At 46.5% G+C, this 13,491-nt stretch overlaps 1 protein-coding gene across 1 annotated transcript; it reads right to left on the minus strand.

Moving 5' to 3' along the window:
• Window positions 1-495: 495 nt before the first annotated feature.
• Window positions 496-1,898, minus strand: LOC139835799 (uncharacterized). The gene is made up of 4 exons (XM_071825669.1): window positions 1,527-1,898; window positions 1,091-1,175; window positions 959-1,012; window positions 496-875 (listed from the first exon to the last, which is right to left on the minus strand). Exons 1-4 carry the CDS (start codon window positions 1,896-1,898, stop codon window positions 496-498), a joined length of 891 nt encoding a protein of 296 aa, XP_071681770.1.
• Between the last annotated feature and the right edge of the window lie 11,593 nt (window positions 1,899-13,491).

The raw sequence follows: 13,491 nt of genomic DNA on the forward strand, positions 1-13,491 counted from the left end.
GGATGAAGGTGCGCATATCAGCGTACTCCGCGATGTGGTACGCTCGATCCTGCCACTTAGCGGTGAGGACCGAGTCCAGATCGGTTTCAGCTCCTTCGCGCACTCCGATGAGGGCGTCCAGGTCCAGCTCCGGGTACCAGGAGCAGGCCACGCGAAGCGCGGAGTCTGCTCCGGCACGGGCGGCAGAACACTGCCACTCCCGGATCCTTCTACCGGCACCCTTCAGGCGGTCGCTGATGAGGGAGAAGGTGTCTGGCACCACTTCTCCAGGCCAGAGAGTCCGGAAGAGCTGGGTGGCCACATCAGGGATGTCGGAGAGGTTCCGGTCTATGGCGCGCATATGGGAAACCCGCGCGTTCAGCGCAACCAAATGGTCATAGGGGTCCCAAGGCGCACCCAGATTCTCATATGCCTGGGCAACCCGGCGCTCTCCAACCCTCTTCACGGCAAACGCCTGGGAGTCCGGGAAGAGACCTATAAGGTGAAGGAAAGAAGTTAAGCAAATGCTACCGGAACAGATAAGCTTATAAGCAGAAGCCGGAAAGGAAAAAAGAGAAACTTACGAAGGGAAAGCGCATCAGTTTGCGTGACCAGAAGGTCGTACTCCTTCTGCTCCGCCTCCAACCGTGCGGCCTTGTCCTCAGTAGCTTTCCGCGCCTTAGCGGCCTCCTCCAGCTCAGCCTGCAACACCACATTGGCATTGCCAGCATCCTCCAGCGCCTCATGCAGCTTGGCCTCCGCAGCGGATTCAGCAGCCTTCAGCGCCTTGGCATGGTCAAGACCAAGCTGGATAAGCTGACCCTTGAGCTCCTTGTAGCTGGCTCTCTGGGCGCTCATGTCCTCCTGGTGCTGCCGGATGAGCTGGTCCTTCTCCTCTGAAACCCGGAAAGAAAATGTTACTAAAGTTGTACTGATACAATGAAGAGGGAGCAAGCCAACCGAAAACAGGAAGTTGTACCTTGGGCGGCGGCAAGCTGCTTCCTGAGGGCCTCAATAGAAGCTTCCGGGATAGCTGTTCAAGCAGAAAATCATAAGTACTAAGAGAAAGAAAACCTTCCGGTAAGAAGATGCCGGAAGCACAAGAATTTACCTTGGCACTTGCTGTGTGCCTCAGCGAGGTCCCGGTGCTTCCAAAGAAGCTCCTCAAAGAGGATCTTCCGAGCGTCAGCCGTGGTCTGTTCAACGAAAAGATGTTAGCTAAGTTTCGTGCTCAAGAGCAAAGTTCTTAACCCGAAACTCGGGGACTGGCTATGCCGGTTTCGCGCGTTTCTAGCTAAGTTTCGCGCTAAAGAGCAAAGTTCTTAACCCGAAACTCGGGGACTGGCTATGCCGGTTTCGCGCGTTTTTTACCTAAGTTTCGTGCTAAGAGCTACGCTCTCAACACGAAACTCAGGGACTGGGAGGATAGACAAGATTCAGCAAGAAGAGAAACCGGCATAGGATTAAAAGTTAAAGAGAAGATAGAAAAGGTCCGGAAGAAGAGAAACCGGCAAGAGTTGAAAAAGAGAGAAGCTGGTGAAACTTACCATCATGTTGTTCGTGGCATCGAACCACGCGCTGTCCAGCTCCTTGACGGCCCGATGCAGCCGCATAAAGTGCTCCTCTGCACACCGGTTACCAGCAGGGTCAGGCGCAGGCAGCCGGTCCTTGCCCAGGCCGCGGGTCGCCGCAGACACGTCCGCGGCGTTCCACTTCTGGGCGTAGGGCAGCAAGTGCCCCAGCTCCCAGCCTTCGCGCTGGAACTCCGTGATCCAGCCAAGCAGGGCGGTGGCCTTCTCGCCGGCAGCGCTAGCGGCGTGGGCGACGTGCAGCACCAAGGGCTGCTGGCCGCCGGAGGGCGTGCCGGAGGCTGTTGCCTTTCCCTTGACGAGCGTCAAGGTCTTGGGCGGAGGCGGCATTGGAGTAGCACCGGCTGGCTCGGTGCGGGGAGCTTCCGGGGGAGGCGTTGGCGCGGTCCTGGGAGAAGGGGGAGCGTCAGGCGCATCACCCGGGTTGGAGGAAGCCGGCGCGGAAGTTTCCGGCGTGGCTCTGGAGGGGGAAGACGTCTTGGTCTTCTTCTTCTTCTTCTTTTCTAGGACGGGAGGAACCAGAGGTTCCGCCCGCCCGGCAGCTTCTTCTTCGGTGCCGATGTTGCTGGTGCCGGTGTCTTGGTTCTCAGGAGGGGAGACAAGGTCCTCCTCCACGCGGTGATCTGGCGGTGTAGGGGCCGCGCGCCCCGAGCTTGTAATGCCTCCCAAAGGGGAGGCAGAGGTGTTGCCGGCACCAGATGGTGCCGGGCTTGAGTGAGGAGGAGGGGTTGAGGTCCTTGCGGATCCAGCAGAGCCCTCAGGCCTTGGGCCAAGCTTGAGCGCAGGGCTGAACAAAAGAAAAAGAAAGGGTTGGAAAAAAGCAACCGGAAAAGAACTTGGTAAAAACAGAACGAGCGAAGAAAACAAGAGCTTACCCAGAGGAGGTCGGCATCTCCTTGCGCTTGTAGCGCCTCACGCCTGCGACCTTCTGATACGTCTCCGACGTATCTATAATTTCTGATGTTCCATGCTTGTTTTATGACAATACCGACATGTTTTGTTCACACTTTATGTCATTATTATGCGTTTTCCGGAACTAACCTATTGACGAGATGCCGAAAGGCCAGTTGTTGTTTTCTGCTGTTTTTGGTTCCAGAAAGGCTGTTCGGGCAATATTCTCGGAATTGGACGAAATCAACGCCAAACCTCCTATTTTTCCCGGAAGGCTCCAGAACACCGAAGGAGAGTCGGAGGAGAGCCAGGGGCCCCACACCATAGGGCCGCGCGGACCAGACCCTGGCCGCGCCGGCCTAGGGTGAGGCCACCCTGTCAGCCCTCCTGCGCCGCCTCTTCGCCTATAAAACCCCTTTCGACCTAAAAACGCAATACCAATTGACGAAACTCCAGAAAGACTCCAGGGGCGCCGCCACCGTCGCGAAACTCCAATTCGGGGGATAGAACTCTCTGTTCCGGCACCCTGCCGGGACGGGGAATTGCCCCCGGAGCCATCTCCACCGCCGTCTTCACCGCCATCTTCACCGCCATCGCTGCCTCCATGATGAGGAGGGAGTAATCCACCCCCGAGGCTAAGGGCTCCGCTGTAGCTATGTGGTTCATCTCTCTTCCATGTACCTCAATACAATAATCTCATGAGCTGCTTTACATGATTGAGATTCATATGAGTTTTGTATCACTACTATTCTATGTGCTACTCTAGTGATGTTATTAAAGTAGTTTTATTCCTCCTGCACGGTGTAATGGTGACAGTGTGTGCATCCGTGTTAGTACTTGGCGTAGGCTATGATTATGATCTCTTGTAGATTATGAAGTTAACTATTGCTGTGATGGTATTGATGTGATCTATTCCTCCTACATAGTGTGATGGTGACAGTGTGCATGCTATGTTAGTTCTTGGTGTAATTGTGTTGATCTATCTTACACTCTAAGGTTATTTAAATATGAACATTGAATATTGTGGAGCTTGTTAACTCCGGCATTGAGGGTTCGTGTAATCCTACACAGTTAGCGGTGTTCATCATCCAACAAAAGAGTGTAGAGTAGTCCTATTATGTGATCATTGTTGAGAGTGTCCACTAGTGAAAGCAGGATCCCTGGGCCTTGCTTCCAAGCATCGAATCTCCGTTTGTTTACTGTATTACTGCGTTACTACTGCTGCGTTACTACTGCTTGTTTACTGTCCTGGGCAAAGCACTTTTTTTGGTGCCGTTGCTACTGCTTATATATATTCATACCACATGTATTTCACTATCTCTTCGCCGAACTAGTGCACCTATTAGGTGTGTTGGGGACACAAGAGACTTCTTGCTTTGTGGTTGCAGGGTTGCTTGAGAGGGATATCTTTGACCTCTTCCTCCCTGAGATCGATAAACCTTGGGTGATCCACTTAAGGGAAACTTGCTGCTGTTCTACGAACCTCTGCTCTTGGAGGCCCAACACTGTCTACAAGAATAGAAGCTCCCGTAGACATCAAGTACTTTTCTGGCGCCGTTGCCGGGGAGGAAAGGTAAAATGCACTCATACTCTGGTTCCAGATAACAGTACTTTTCTGGCGCCATTGTGTTTGTGCTCGAAGCTATTTCCTTTAGATCCTGCAATTGCATCTTTTTGTTTCTTGTTTTACACTAGTTAGGCATAATGGAATATAACTATGAGCTTCTTAATTTATTTCCTAAGCTAAGACATGAATTGTGTGATGCGAAAATTAAAGAACCTATGGAACCTCATTTGCATGCTAGTAGCAATATTATTGGTATGAACGCAATCACTGCTAATGCTATGAATAAGTCTAAGCTTGGGGAAGCTAGTTTATGTGATCTTTTTGGCTTCCCATCTTTAGGGGAGAAAATTTGTTCTGATAATGCTTTATCTCCCATATGCGATAACTCTAATGATGCTTCTGATATTTTGAATCCACCTGCTGAAAGTATTCCGTATAAAATACCTATGAAAATTATTGAACGCGTTATGGATAACCGCTATAAAGGGGATGGAACTATCCATCCTGGAGATCATTTACTGTTTTTGCATGAATTATGCGGGTTATTCAAGTGTGCAGGTATCTCTATGGATGAAGTGAAGAAGAAGCTATTCTCTATTTATTGCCCGGTAAAGCGGCGCATTGGTATAAATTGTTGGAGAATAGTCATTCTCTTGGTTGGGAGGAAATTGTACCTCTCTTTTATTCTAAATTTTATCCTCCTCATGAAGTGCATATTGATAGGAATTATATTTATAACTTTTATCCTCGTGATGGAGAGAGTATTTCTCAAGCGTGGGGGAGATTGAAGTCACTAATGCTCAAATGTCCCATTCATGAGCTCCCCCGTAATGTTATTGTTAATAATTTTTATGCGAGGCTTTCAGGACAACACAAGGACTATCTGGATGCCTGTTCGGAGGGATCTTTCACAAGCAAGGAGGTTGAAGCTAGGTGGGATCTCCTTGATCGGATTGAGGAGAACGCTGAAGGATGGGAGAACGACAAAGGTAAAGAGTCAGGTATAAATTATGATTATGAATGCATTGAAGCTTTTATGGATACCGATAAATTTCGAAATATGAGTGCTACTTATGGTCTTAACTCTCAAGTTGCTGCAAATCTTTATAAAGCCTTTGCTTCTCATTTTGAATTGCCTAAAAAGAATTTTGATAAGTATCATGAACCTTTTAAAGAGGCTTGCATGAAGAATGAAATTGTTGTTAATTATTGCAATAAGCATGCTCAAACTCCTAAGAATGCTATTTCTTATAAGCATGTTAATTTTTGTGGAATACATAGACCTTGTGGAATTAATCAAATCAAAGATGAATATTGTATCCATCATGCTAATGAAAAAACTAGAAAGTGGTTTAGGGCTTTAGATGATCTTGGTAAAAAAGTTTGTGCCCTCTATCCTTTTATTTGTGAAGTTTGCCATAAAGTGGGTCATTTTAATTTTCAATGCTCCTCCAATGATAATTTGAACCCAATGACTGCTGCAAATTTGTATTGTGATGATGAAATTACTCCTAATCAGCATGATGAACTTACTTTATTTTTGGGGTGTGAAGAACTGTCGAGAAAAATCTCTTTGTTACATATGAGTGATCTTGATATTGATGATGTCCTGCATGGGTGTTTTTCTTATTGCATTGATAATAGCCATACAAATACTTACATACAAAATATTTTAGAAGATGACACCTTGCCAAAATATGATAGGACCGCTGTGTGTTTTCAACTAATTAATGAAAAGGAGGGATCCTGCCAAGTTTCTTCTATTGTTTCTGAAAGTAAATCAGGTTATGCGGACAAGCCACCCTTCAAGCCTCTTCCTCCTAAAAAAGGGAACGAGGAGAAGGAAGAGAAGAAGAAGAAGAAAAAGGGAACGAAGAAGAAGAAGAAGGAGAATAAAAAGAAAGAGGTAACGGCGTATCCCCGCGTGAATGAGATAACGCTAGGTAACCGTAAGTATGTTGCTCCTAATGATTATTGTGATAATGAATCTGAATACGATGATCTTCCTATGCCCTTTACATACATTAGCAATCATGATTTGAATGAGCACACTACTTTTGATATTGCAAATCTCTGGGAAACTAATTCTGAAAATGATGATGATAATAATTGCCATAGTGTCAGTGCTATCCATGCTTCCTCCCATAATGATATAGAAAGCTCTAAGCTTGGGGAAGAGGTGTTTGAAAATCCTTTAGCTACTGGTCATTATGTTCTTGATACATCTCCTTCTAATAACAATGATGGTGTGGACACAGATAAACTGACTGTGAAAGATAACTATTCTATTTCTTATGATGACACTGTGCCTCTGACCTTTGATGATTATTATAAAGAATGCTATGATATAGGTTATAACTATCCTTATGAAACTTGTCATAGTCATGATTGGATTACCAAAAACAATTCTTTTAATATGCAACTTGTTTACCATGTTCAAATTCTTGATAATAATCTTGCTCCAATTATTATTAATGAGAATAACTCTTCTTATGCCAAAATTAATGATACTTCTATGCATATGAACCATGATAAGAATGTTTTAAGTGATGGTTATATTGTGGATTTCATCAATGATGCTACTGAAAGTTATTATGAGAGAGGGAAATATGGTTATATGCACCTTAATAATATTAAGTTTCCCCTCTTTATGTTGAGAATCTTGAAGTTACTCGTGTTTTATCCTCTTATGATTGTCACTTTGTTCTTCATGAATTCATTTGTGTACAAGACTCCTCTTCATAGGAAGCATGTTAGAATTAAATGTGTTTTGGATTTGCTTCTTGATGCTCTCTTTTTGCTCCAAATACTATTTCCTGCGAGTGCAACATTGAAACTGCTGAGCCCATCTTAATGGCTATAAAGAAAGAACTTCTTGGGAGATAACCCATGTGTTATTTTGCTACAGTACTTTGTTTTATATTTGTGTCTTGGAAGTTGTTTACTACTGTAGCAACCTCTCCTTATCTTAGTTTTGTGTTTTGTTGTGCCAAGTAAAGTCGTTGATAGTAAAGTTCATACTAGATTTGGATTACTGCGCAGAAACAGATTTCTTTGCTGTCACGAATCTGGGAAATATTCTCTGTAGGTAACTCAGAAAATTATGCCAATTTACGTGAGTGATCCCCAGATATGTACGCAACTTTCATTCAATTTGAGCATTTTCATTTGAGCAAGTCTGGTGCCTCAATAAAATTCGTCTTTACGGACTGTTCTGTTTTGACAGATTCTGCCTTTTATTTCGCATTGCTTCTTTTGCTATGTGGGATGGATTTCTTTGTTCCATTGACTTCCAGTAGCTTTAGGCAATGTCCAGAAGTGTTAAGAATGATTGTGTCACCTCTGAACATGTGAGTTTTTGATTATGCACTAACCCTCTAATGAGTTTGTTTCGAGTTTGGTGTGGAGGAAGTTTTCAAGGGTCAAGAGAGGAGGATGATATACTATGATCAAGAAGAGTGAAAAGTCTAAGCTTGGGGATGCCCCGGTGGTTCATCCCTGCATATTTCAAGAAGACTCAAGCATCTAAGCTTGGGGATGCCCAAGGCATCCCCTTCTTCATCGACAAATTATCAGGTTCCTTCTCTTGAAACTATATTTTTATTCGGTCACATCTTATGTACTTTACTTGGAGCGTCTGTTTGTTTTTGTTTTAGTTTGAATAAATGCTTGTATGGGAGAGAGACACGCTCCGCTGGTTCGTATGAACACATGTGTTCTTAGCTTTTAATGTTCATGGCGAAGGTTGAAACTGCTTCGTTAATTGTTATATGGTTGGAAACGGAAAATGCTACATGTAGTAATTGGTATGATGTTTTGGATAATGTGATACTTGGCAATTGTTGTGCTCATGTTTAAGCTCTTGCATCATATACTTTGCACCCATTAGTGAAGAAATACATAGAGCTTGTTAAAATTTGGTTTGCATGAGTGGTTTCTCTAGAGTCTAGATATTTTCTAGTGAGGTGTTTGAACAACAAGGAAGACGATGTATAGTCTTATAATGCTTGTAATATGTCTTTTATGTAAGTTTTGATGTACTAGTTCGTGCTTGTGTTTGCTTCAAACAACCTTGCTAGCCTAAAACCTTGTATCGAGAGGGAATACTTCTCATGCATCCAAATCCTTGAGCCAAACAACACTATGCCATTTGTGTCCACCATACCTACCTACTACATGGTATTTCCTGCCATTCCAAAGTAAATTGCTTGAGTGCTACCTTTAAACAATTCAAAATTTATCACCTCTGATTTGTGTCAATGTTTTATAGCTCATGAGGAAGTATGTGGTGTTTATCTTTCAATCTTGTTGGGCAACTTTCACCAATGGACTAGTGGCTTCATCCGCTTATCCAATAATCTTGCAAAAAGAGCTGGCAATGGGATTCCCAGTCCCAAATTAATTAACAAAAATAGACACTCCTCCATGGTATGTGATTGTTGGACGGCACCCGAAGGATTCGGTTAGCCATGGCTTGTGTAAGCAAAGGTTGGGAGGAGTGTCATCATAATAAAACTAAAATAAAAAGGCACTCCTTCATGGTATGAGATTGTTGGCAGGCACCCGAGGATTCGGTTAGCCATGGTTTGTGAAAGAAAGGTTGGAAGGAGTGCCACCCAAAAATAAAATAAAATGGGAGCCGCTCTTTGAAGGTTTGCCTGGCAAGGGGGTTAGAGTACCCGCTACCATTCGTTGACAATAACATACACCTCTCAAAACTTTATTTTTATGCTCTCTTTATGTTTTCAAAATAGAAGCTCTAGCACAAATATAGCAATCGATGCTTTCCTCTTTGAAGGACCATTCTTTTACTTTTATTGTTGAGTCAGTTCACCTATTTCTCTCCATCTCAAGAAGCAAACACTTGTGTGAACTGTGCATTGATTCCTACATATTTGCATATTGCATTTGTTATATTGCTTTGCATTGACAACTATCCATGAGATATACATGTTACAAGTTGAAAGCAACCGCTGAAACTTAATCTTCCATTGTGTTGCTTCAATACCTTTACTAAGAATTTATTGCTTTATGAGTAACTCTTATGCAAGACTTATTGATGCTTGTCTTGAAAGTACTATTCATGAAAAGTCTTTGCTATATGATTCAATTGTTTACTCATTGCATTTACATTGTTTCGAATCGCTGCATTCATCTCATATGCTTTACAATAGTATGATTAAGATTATGTTGGTAGCATGTCACCTCAGAAATTATCTTTTATCGTTTACCTACTCGAGGACGAGTAGGAACTAAGCTTGGGGATGCTGATACGTCTCCGACGTATCTATAATTTCTGATGTTCCATGCTTGTTTTATGACAATACCGACATGTTTTGTTCACACTTTATGTCATTATTATGCGTTTTCCGGAACTAACCTATTGACGAGATGCCGAAAGGCCAGTTGTTGTTTTCTGCTGTTTTTGGTTCCAGAAAGGCTGTTCGGGCAATATTCTCGGAATTGGACGAAATCAACGCCAAACCTCATATTTTTCACGGAAGGCTCCAGAACACAGAAGGACAGTCGGAGGAGAGCCAGGGGGGCCCCACACCATAGGGCCACGCGGGCCAGACCCTGGCCGCGCCGGCCTAGGGTGAGGCCACCCTGTCAGCCCTCCTGCGCCGCCTCTTCGCCTATAAAACCCCTTTCAACCTAAAAACGCAATACCAATTGATGAAACTCCAGAAAGACTCCAGGGGCGCCGCCACCGTCGCGAAACTCCAATTCGGGGGACAGAACTCTCTGTTCTGGCACCCTGCCGGGACAGGGAATTGCCCCCGGAGCCATCTCCACCGCCGTCTTCACCGCCATCTTCACCGCCATCGCTGCCTCCATGATGAGGAGGGAGTAATCCACCCCCGAGGCTGAGGGCTCCGCTGTAGCTATGTGGTTCATCTCTCTCCCATGTACCTCAATACAATAATCTCATGAGCTACTTTACATGATTGAGATTCATATGAGTTTTGTATCACTACTATTCTATGTGCTACTCTAGTGATGTTATTAATGTAGTTTTATTCCTCCTGCACGGTGTAATGGTGACAGTGTGTGCATCCGTGTTAGTACTTGACGTAGGCTATGATTATGATCTCTTGTAGATTATGAAGTTAACTATTGCTATGATGGTATTGATGTGATCTATTCCTCCTACATAGTGTGATGGTGACAATGTGCATGCTATGTTAGTTCTTGGTGTAATTGTGTTGATGTATCTTACACTCTAAGGTTATTTAAATATGAACATTGAATATTGTGGAGCTTGTTAACTCCGGCATTGAGGGTTCGTGTAATCCTACACAGTTAGCGGTGTTCATCATCCAACAAAAGAGTGTAGAGTAGTCCTATTATGTGATCATTGTTGAGAGTGTCCACTAGTGAAAGCAGGATCCCCGGGCCTTGCTTCCAAGCATCGAATCTCCGTTTGTTTACTGTTTTACTCCATTACTACTGCTGCGTTACTACTGCTTGTTTACTGTCCTGGGCAAAGCACTTTTTTTTGGTGCCATTGCTACTGCTTATATATATTCATACCACCTGTATTTCACTATCTCTTCGCCGAACTAGTGCACCTATTAGGTGTGTTGGGGACACAAGAGACTTCTTGCTTTGTGGTTGCAGGGTTGCTTGAGAGGGATATCTTTGACCTCTTCCTCCCTGAGATCGATAAACCTTGGGTGATCCACTTAAGGGAAACTTGCTGCTGTTCTACAAACCTCTGCTCTTGGAGGCCCAACACTGTCTACAAGAAGAGAAGCTCCCGTAGACATCACCTTCCCCGCAAGGGGTTCTGTCCGGAAGAGCTTGGATGCAGGGGCCTGGCTCGAGCCGGCGTCTGAGGCCGGAGCCTTGTTCTTCTGGCCCTGGGCCATGAGCTTCTCCACAAACTCTTGGCCTGCCTCGGCCTGCAGGGGAGGAACGTGCTCGTGGACCTGTGGGTTGATGTTGACTGAGGGAACATCTACAGAGGAGCAATAACAGAAGAATATGAGAGATCAAAAAGAAGAGCTACCTCAAGCAAGGTCAGGTCGTCGGACGAACCGGATGGTTCCGGTGGAGATTTGCCGAGGCGCGAGGCTGGAGTCCGGCCCATCTTCAGGTCCTGCCAATGAATGTACGGGTCCGGGTCGAACTTGTCCAGACCACGCTTCCGGCAAGGACCTCGCCGCTCTGAATCAATGCGGGGGAAGCGGTCCTTGGCCTGAAAACAAAAGAAAAGAAGGTTAACAGCAGCATAAAAATTACCGGTACAGCAACCCGGATTACACAAACTCTTACTTCTTGAGTTGGAGGGTTAGTGGAACTGAGAGGCCGGAGGCCCCATTCCCAATCATCCGGGATGGCAGTCTGGCAGATCTGCCTAGCCTTGCGGACGATGTCCTTCTTGCTGAGAGGAAGGCCGGTGATCTTGGTGGGATCACCGGGACCATACATCTCGCTCATCTTGTGCTGTCGGCGCTTAAGAGGAAGCACCCGGCGCGAGATGAAGGCGCGGATAATATCGTCGGAGCAGATGTTAGTCCCCTTCATCAGCTGCTCCATGAAGCGTACCACCCGGTTGGTTTCGATGTGATCTGTCTTTGGGTTGTAGCTCCAGTTGATCTTTCTGGGCGGCGCCGGATAAAAAGGAGGCAGATCGATGAGATCTGCGGCGCCGGTGTTCTTCACATAGAAGAAGGTCCCTTGCCATAACCGGCATGACTCGAGATCGGAAAACTTGAAGAAAGGGCTCCCTTGGCGGGAGCCGATGATACAAGACCCGCACTGTACGGGGGGTTTCGGTTTAGGAATTTCCTTGCCCTGAACGGAATTGATCCGTAGAGCAAAGAAACGGGCGAACGTCTCGCGAGTGGGACGAGCGCCGATGTAAGCCTCCATAAAGGTGGCATAGCAAGAAAGGTAAAAAATGGAATTGCCGGGAAGACGGTGAGGTTGGAGTTGGTAAAAATCAAGGAAACTCCGGAAGAAAGGAGAGACGGGAAGGCCGAAGCCGCGCTCAAAGTGAGCGAGAAAAACAACGCGTTCACCGGGTTCAAGCACCGGTTGAATCTCGTCGCCAGGGAGCCAGCAGGATACTCCCTCCGGAATCCGTCTAGACCGATAAAGCCAGTCAATCTCGTACTGGCTAACGTTGGAGCCCATCCAGGCCCCGCGTGTGGTACCGGCAGGATCTACGCCGGAAGCTTGGCTAGAGCTACCGGCTTCTTGGTCGCTACCGGCATCGATATCCATCCGGGCGAGATCGGAAGACAATCCGTCGGAGGATTGGCTATGCCGGCTATCAGAGGAAGAGGCAGAAGAAGAGGCAGAAGAAGAGGCAGAGGAAGACTCCTCACTAGACACGAGTTTAGATGCGGAAAAACAGGAATCCCACGATTTACCCCCGCGCGAAGATCTACGAGTAAGAGAAAAAGCAAAAGAAAAGGAGAGGTAAATACACTACCGACCCAAGATCTAGAAAGCAAGCAAAAGAGGGGTAAAGGCAGATTGAGCCTAACCTGAGGCGGTGGAGTCGCAGAGGGAGCGGTTCGCCGAAGGAGTGGCGAGCTTGCGGTTGACAAGGGGGTCCGTCGACGGCGAGGTCGAGAGAAGCTCGATGAAGCACGAATGCCGCGGCCGCGAGAGGAGCACCACAGAGATTCTTCGCGCGGCGAAGTCCGGCGAAGTCCGGCGGAGCAGCAGCGAGGACTCGCCAAGCAAAGAGGTTCGAGCGGCGAACGGAGCGGCGGAGGCGCAGAGAGCGAAGGGCACTGTGCGCGAGGAAGTGGTGAATGCGAGAAGAGGAAGAAGAAGGGGTAGTTTCGCCTTATAAAGGAAGAGAGAGAGGTGGGCCGAAAACCGCCGGGCCGCGGCGGTTCGCTTCGCGGGCCGCGACGGTTCGCTCCACGGGCCGCCACGTGGCGCAGCAATACACGCGTAAAAACAGAAAGCCACAGGGAGGTGCACACGGATCCAGAACGGTGGCTAGGATCCGCTGTGAGGCAATTAATACGCGCGCGGAAGCCGAAGGGAAGTGACCACTCACACTGGCATGTCAGTAACAGTATGCATGTCACTGACAGGCGCGGGGCTCGAGAAATTCTCGACTTCGCCGAGGAGGTATTTAATGACTAAGATACCGGAGAACAAGATACCGGAGAATACTTTGCAAAGAGAGAGAAAGTAAGACCAGGAAAAGATGCCGGATCCAAGCTAAGCGTCGGAAAGATTAAACCGGTATCCTAAGACGTAAGAACCTGGCATGGTCTGTTGGATAGAATCCGCCAGACTATACCAGCTTCGGGGACTAATGTTGGGGGGATGACCCCCGGTATGCCAAAGGCATGCCAAACCGGATGGTTTGAGCCATCAAGATACCGGTTTAATGTTTATACCGGAGCACAAAGATAAGAGTTAGGCTAAGTAAAGCTAAGCTAGTATCCCCAAGAGAGGTATACCGGAACCGGGTAAAGAAGACACCGGGCT

Source organism: Lolium perenne, chromosome 2 (assembly GCF_019359855.2).
Source record: "Lolium perenne isolate Kyuss_39 chromosome 2, Kyuss_2.0, whole genome shotgun sequence".
In the NCBI taxonomy this organism is placed as follows: Eukaryota; Viridiplantae; Streptophyta; class Magnoliopsida; order Poales; family Poaceae; genus Lolium; species Lolium perenne.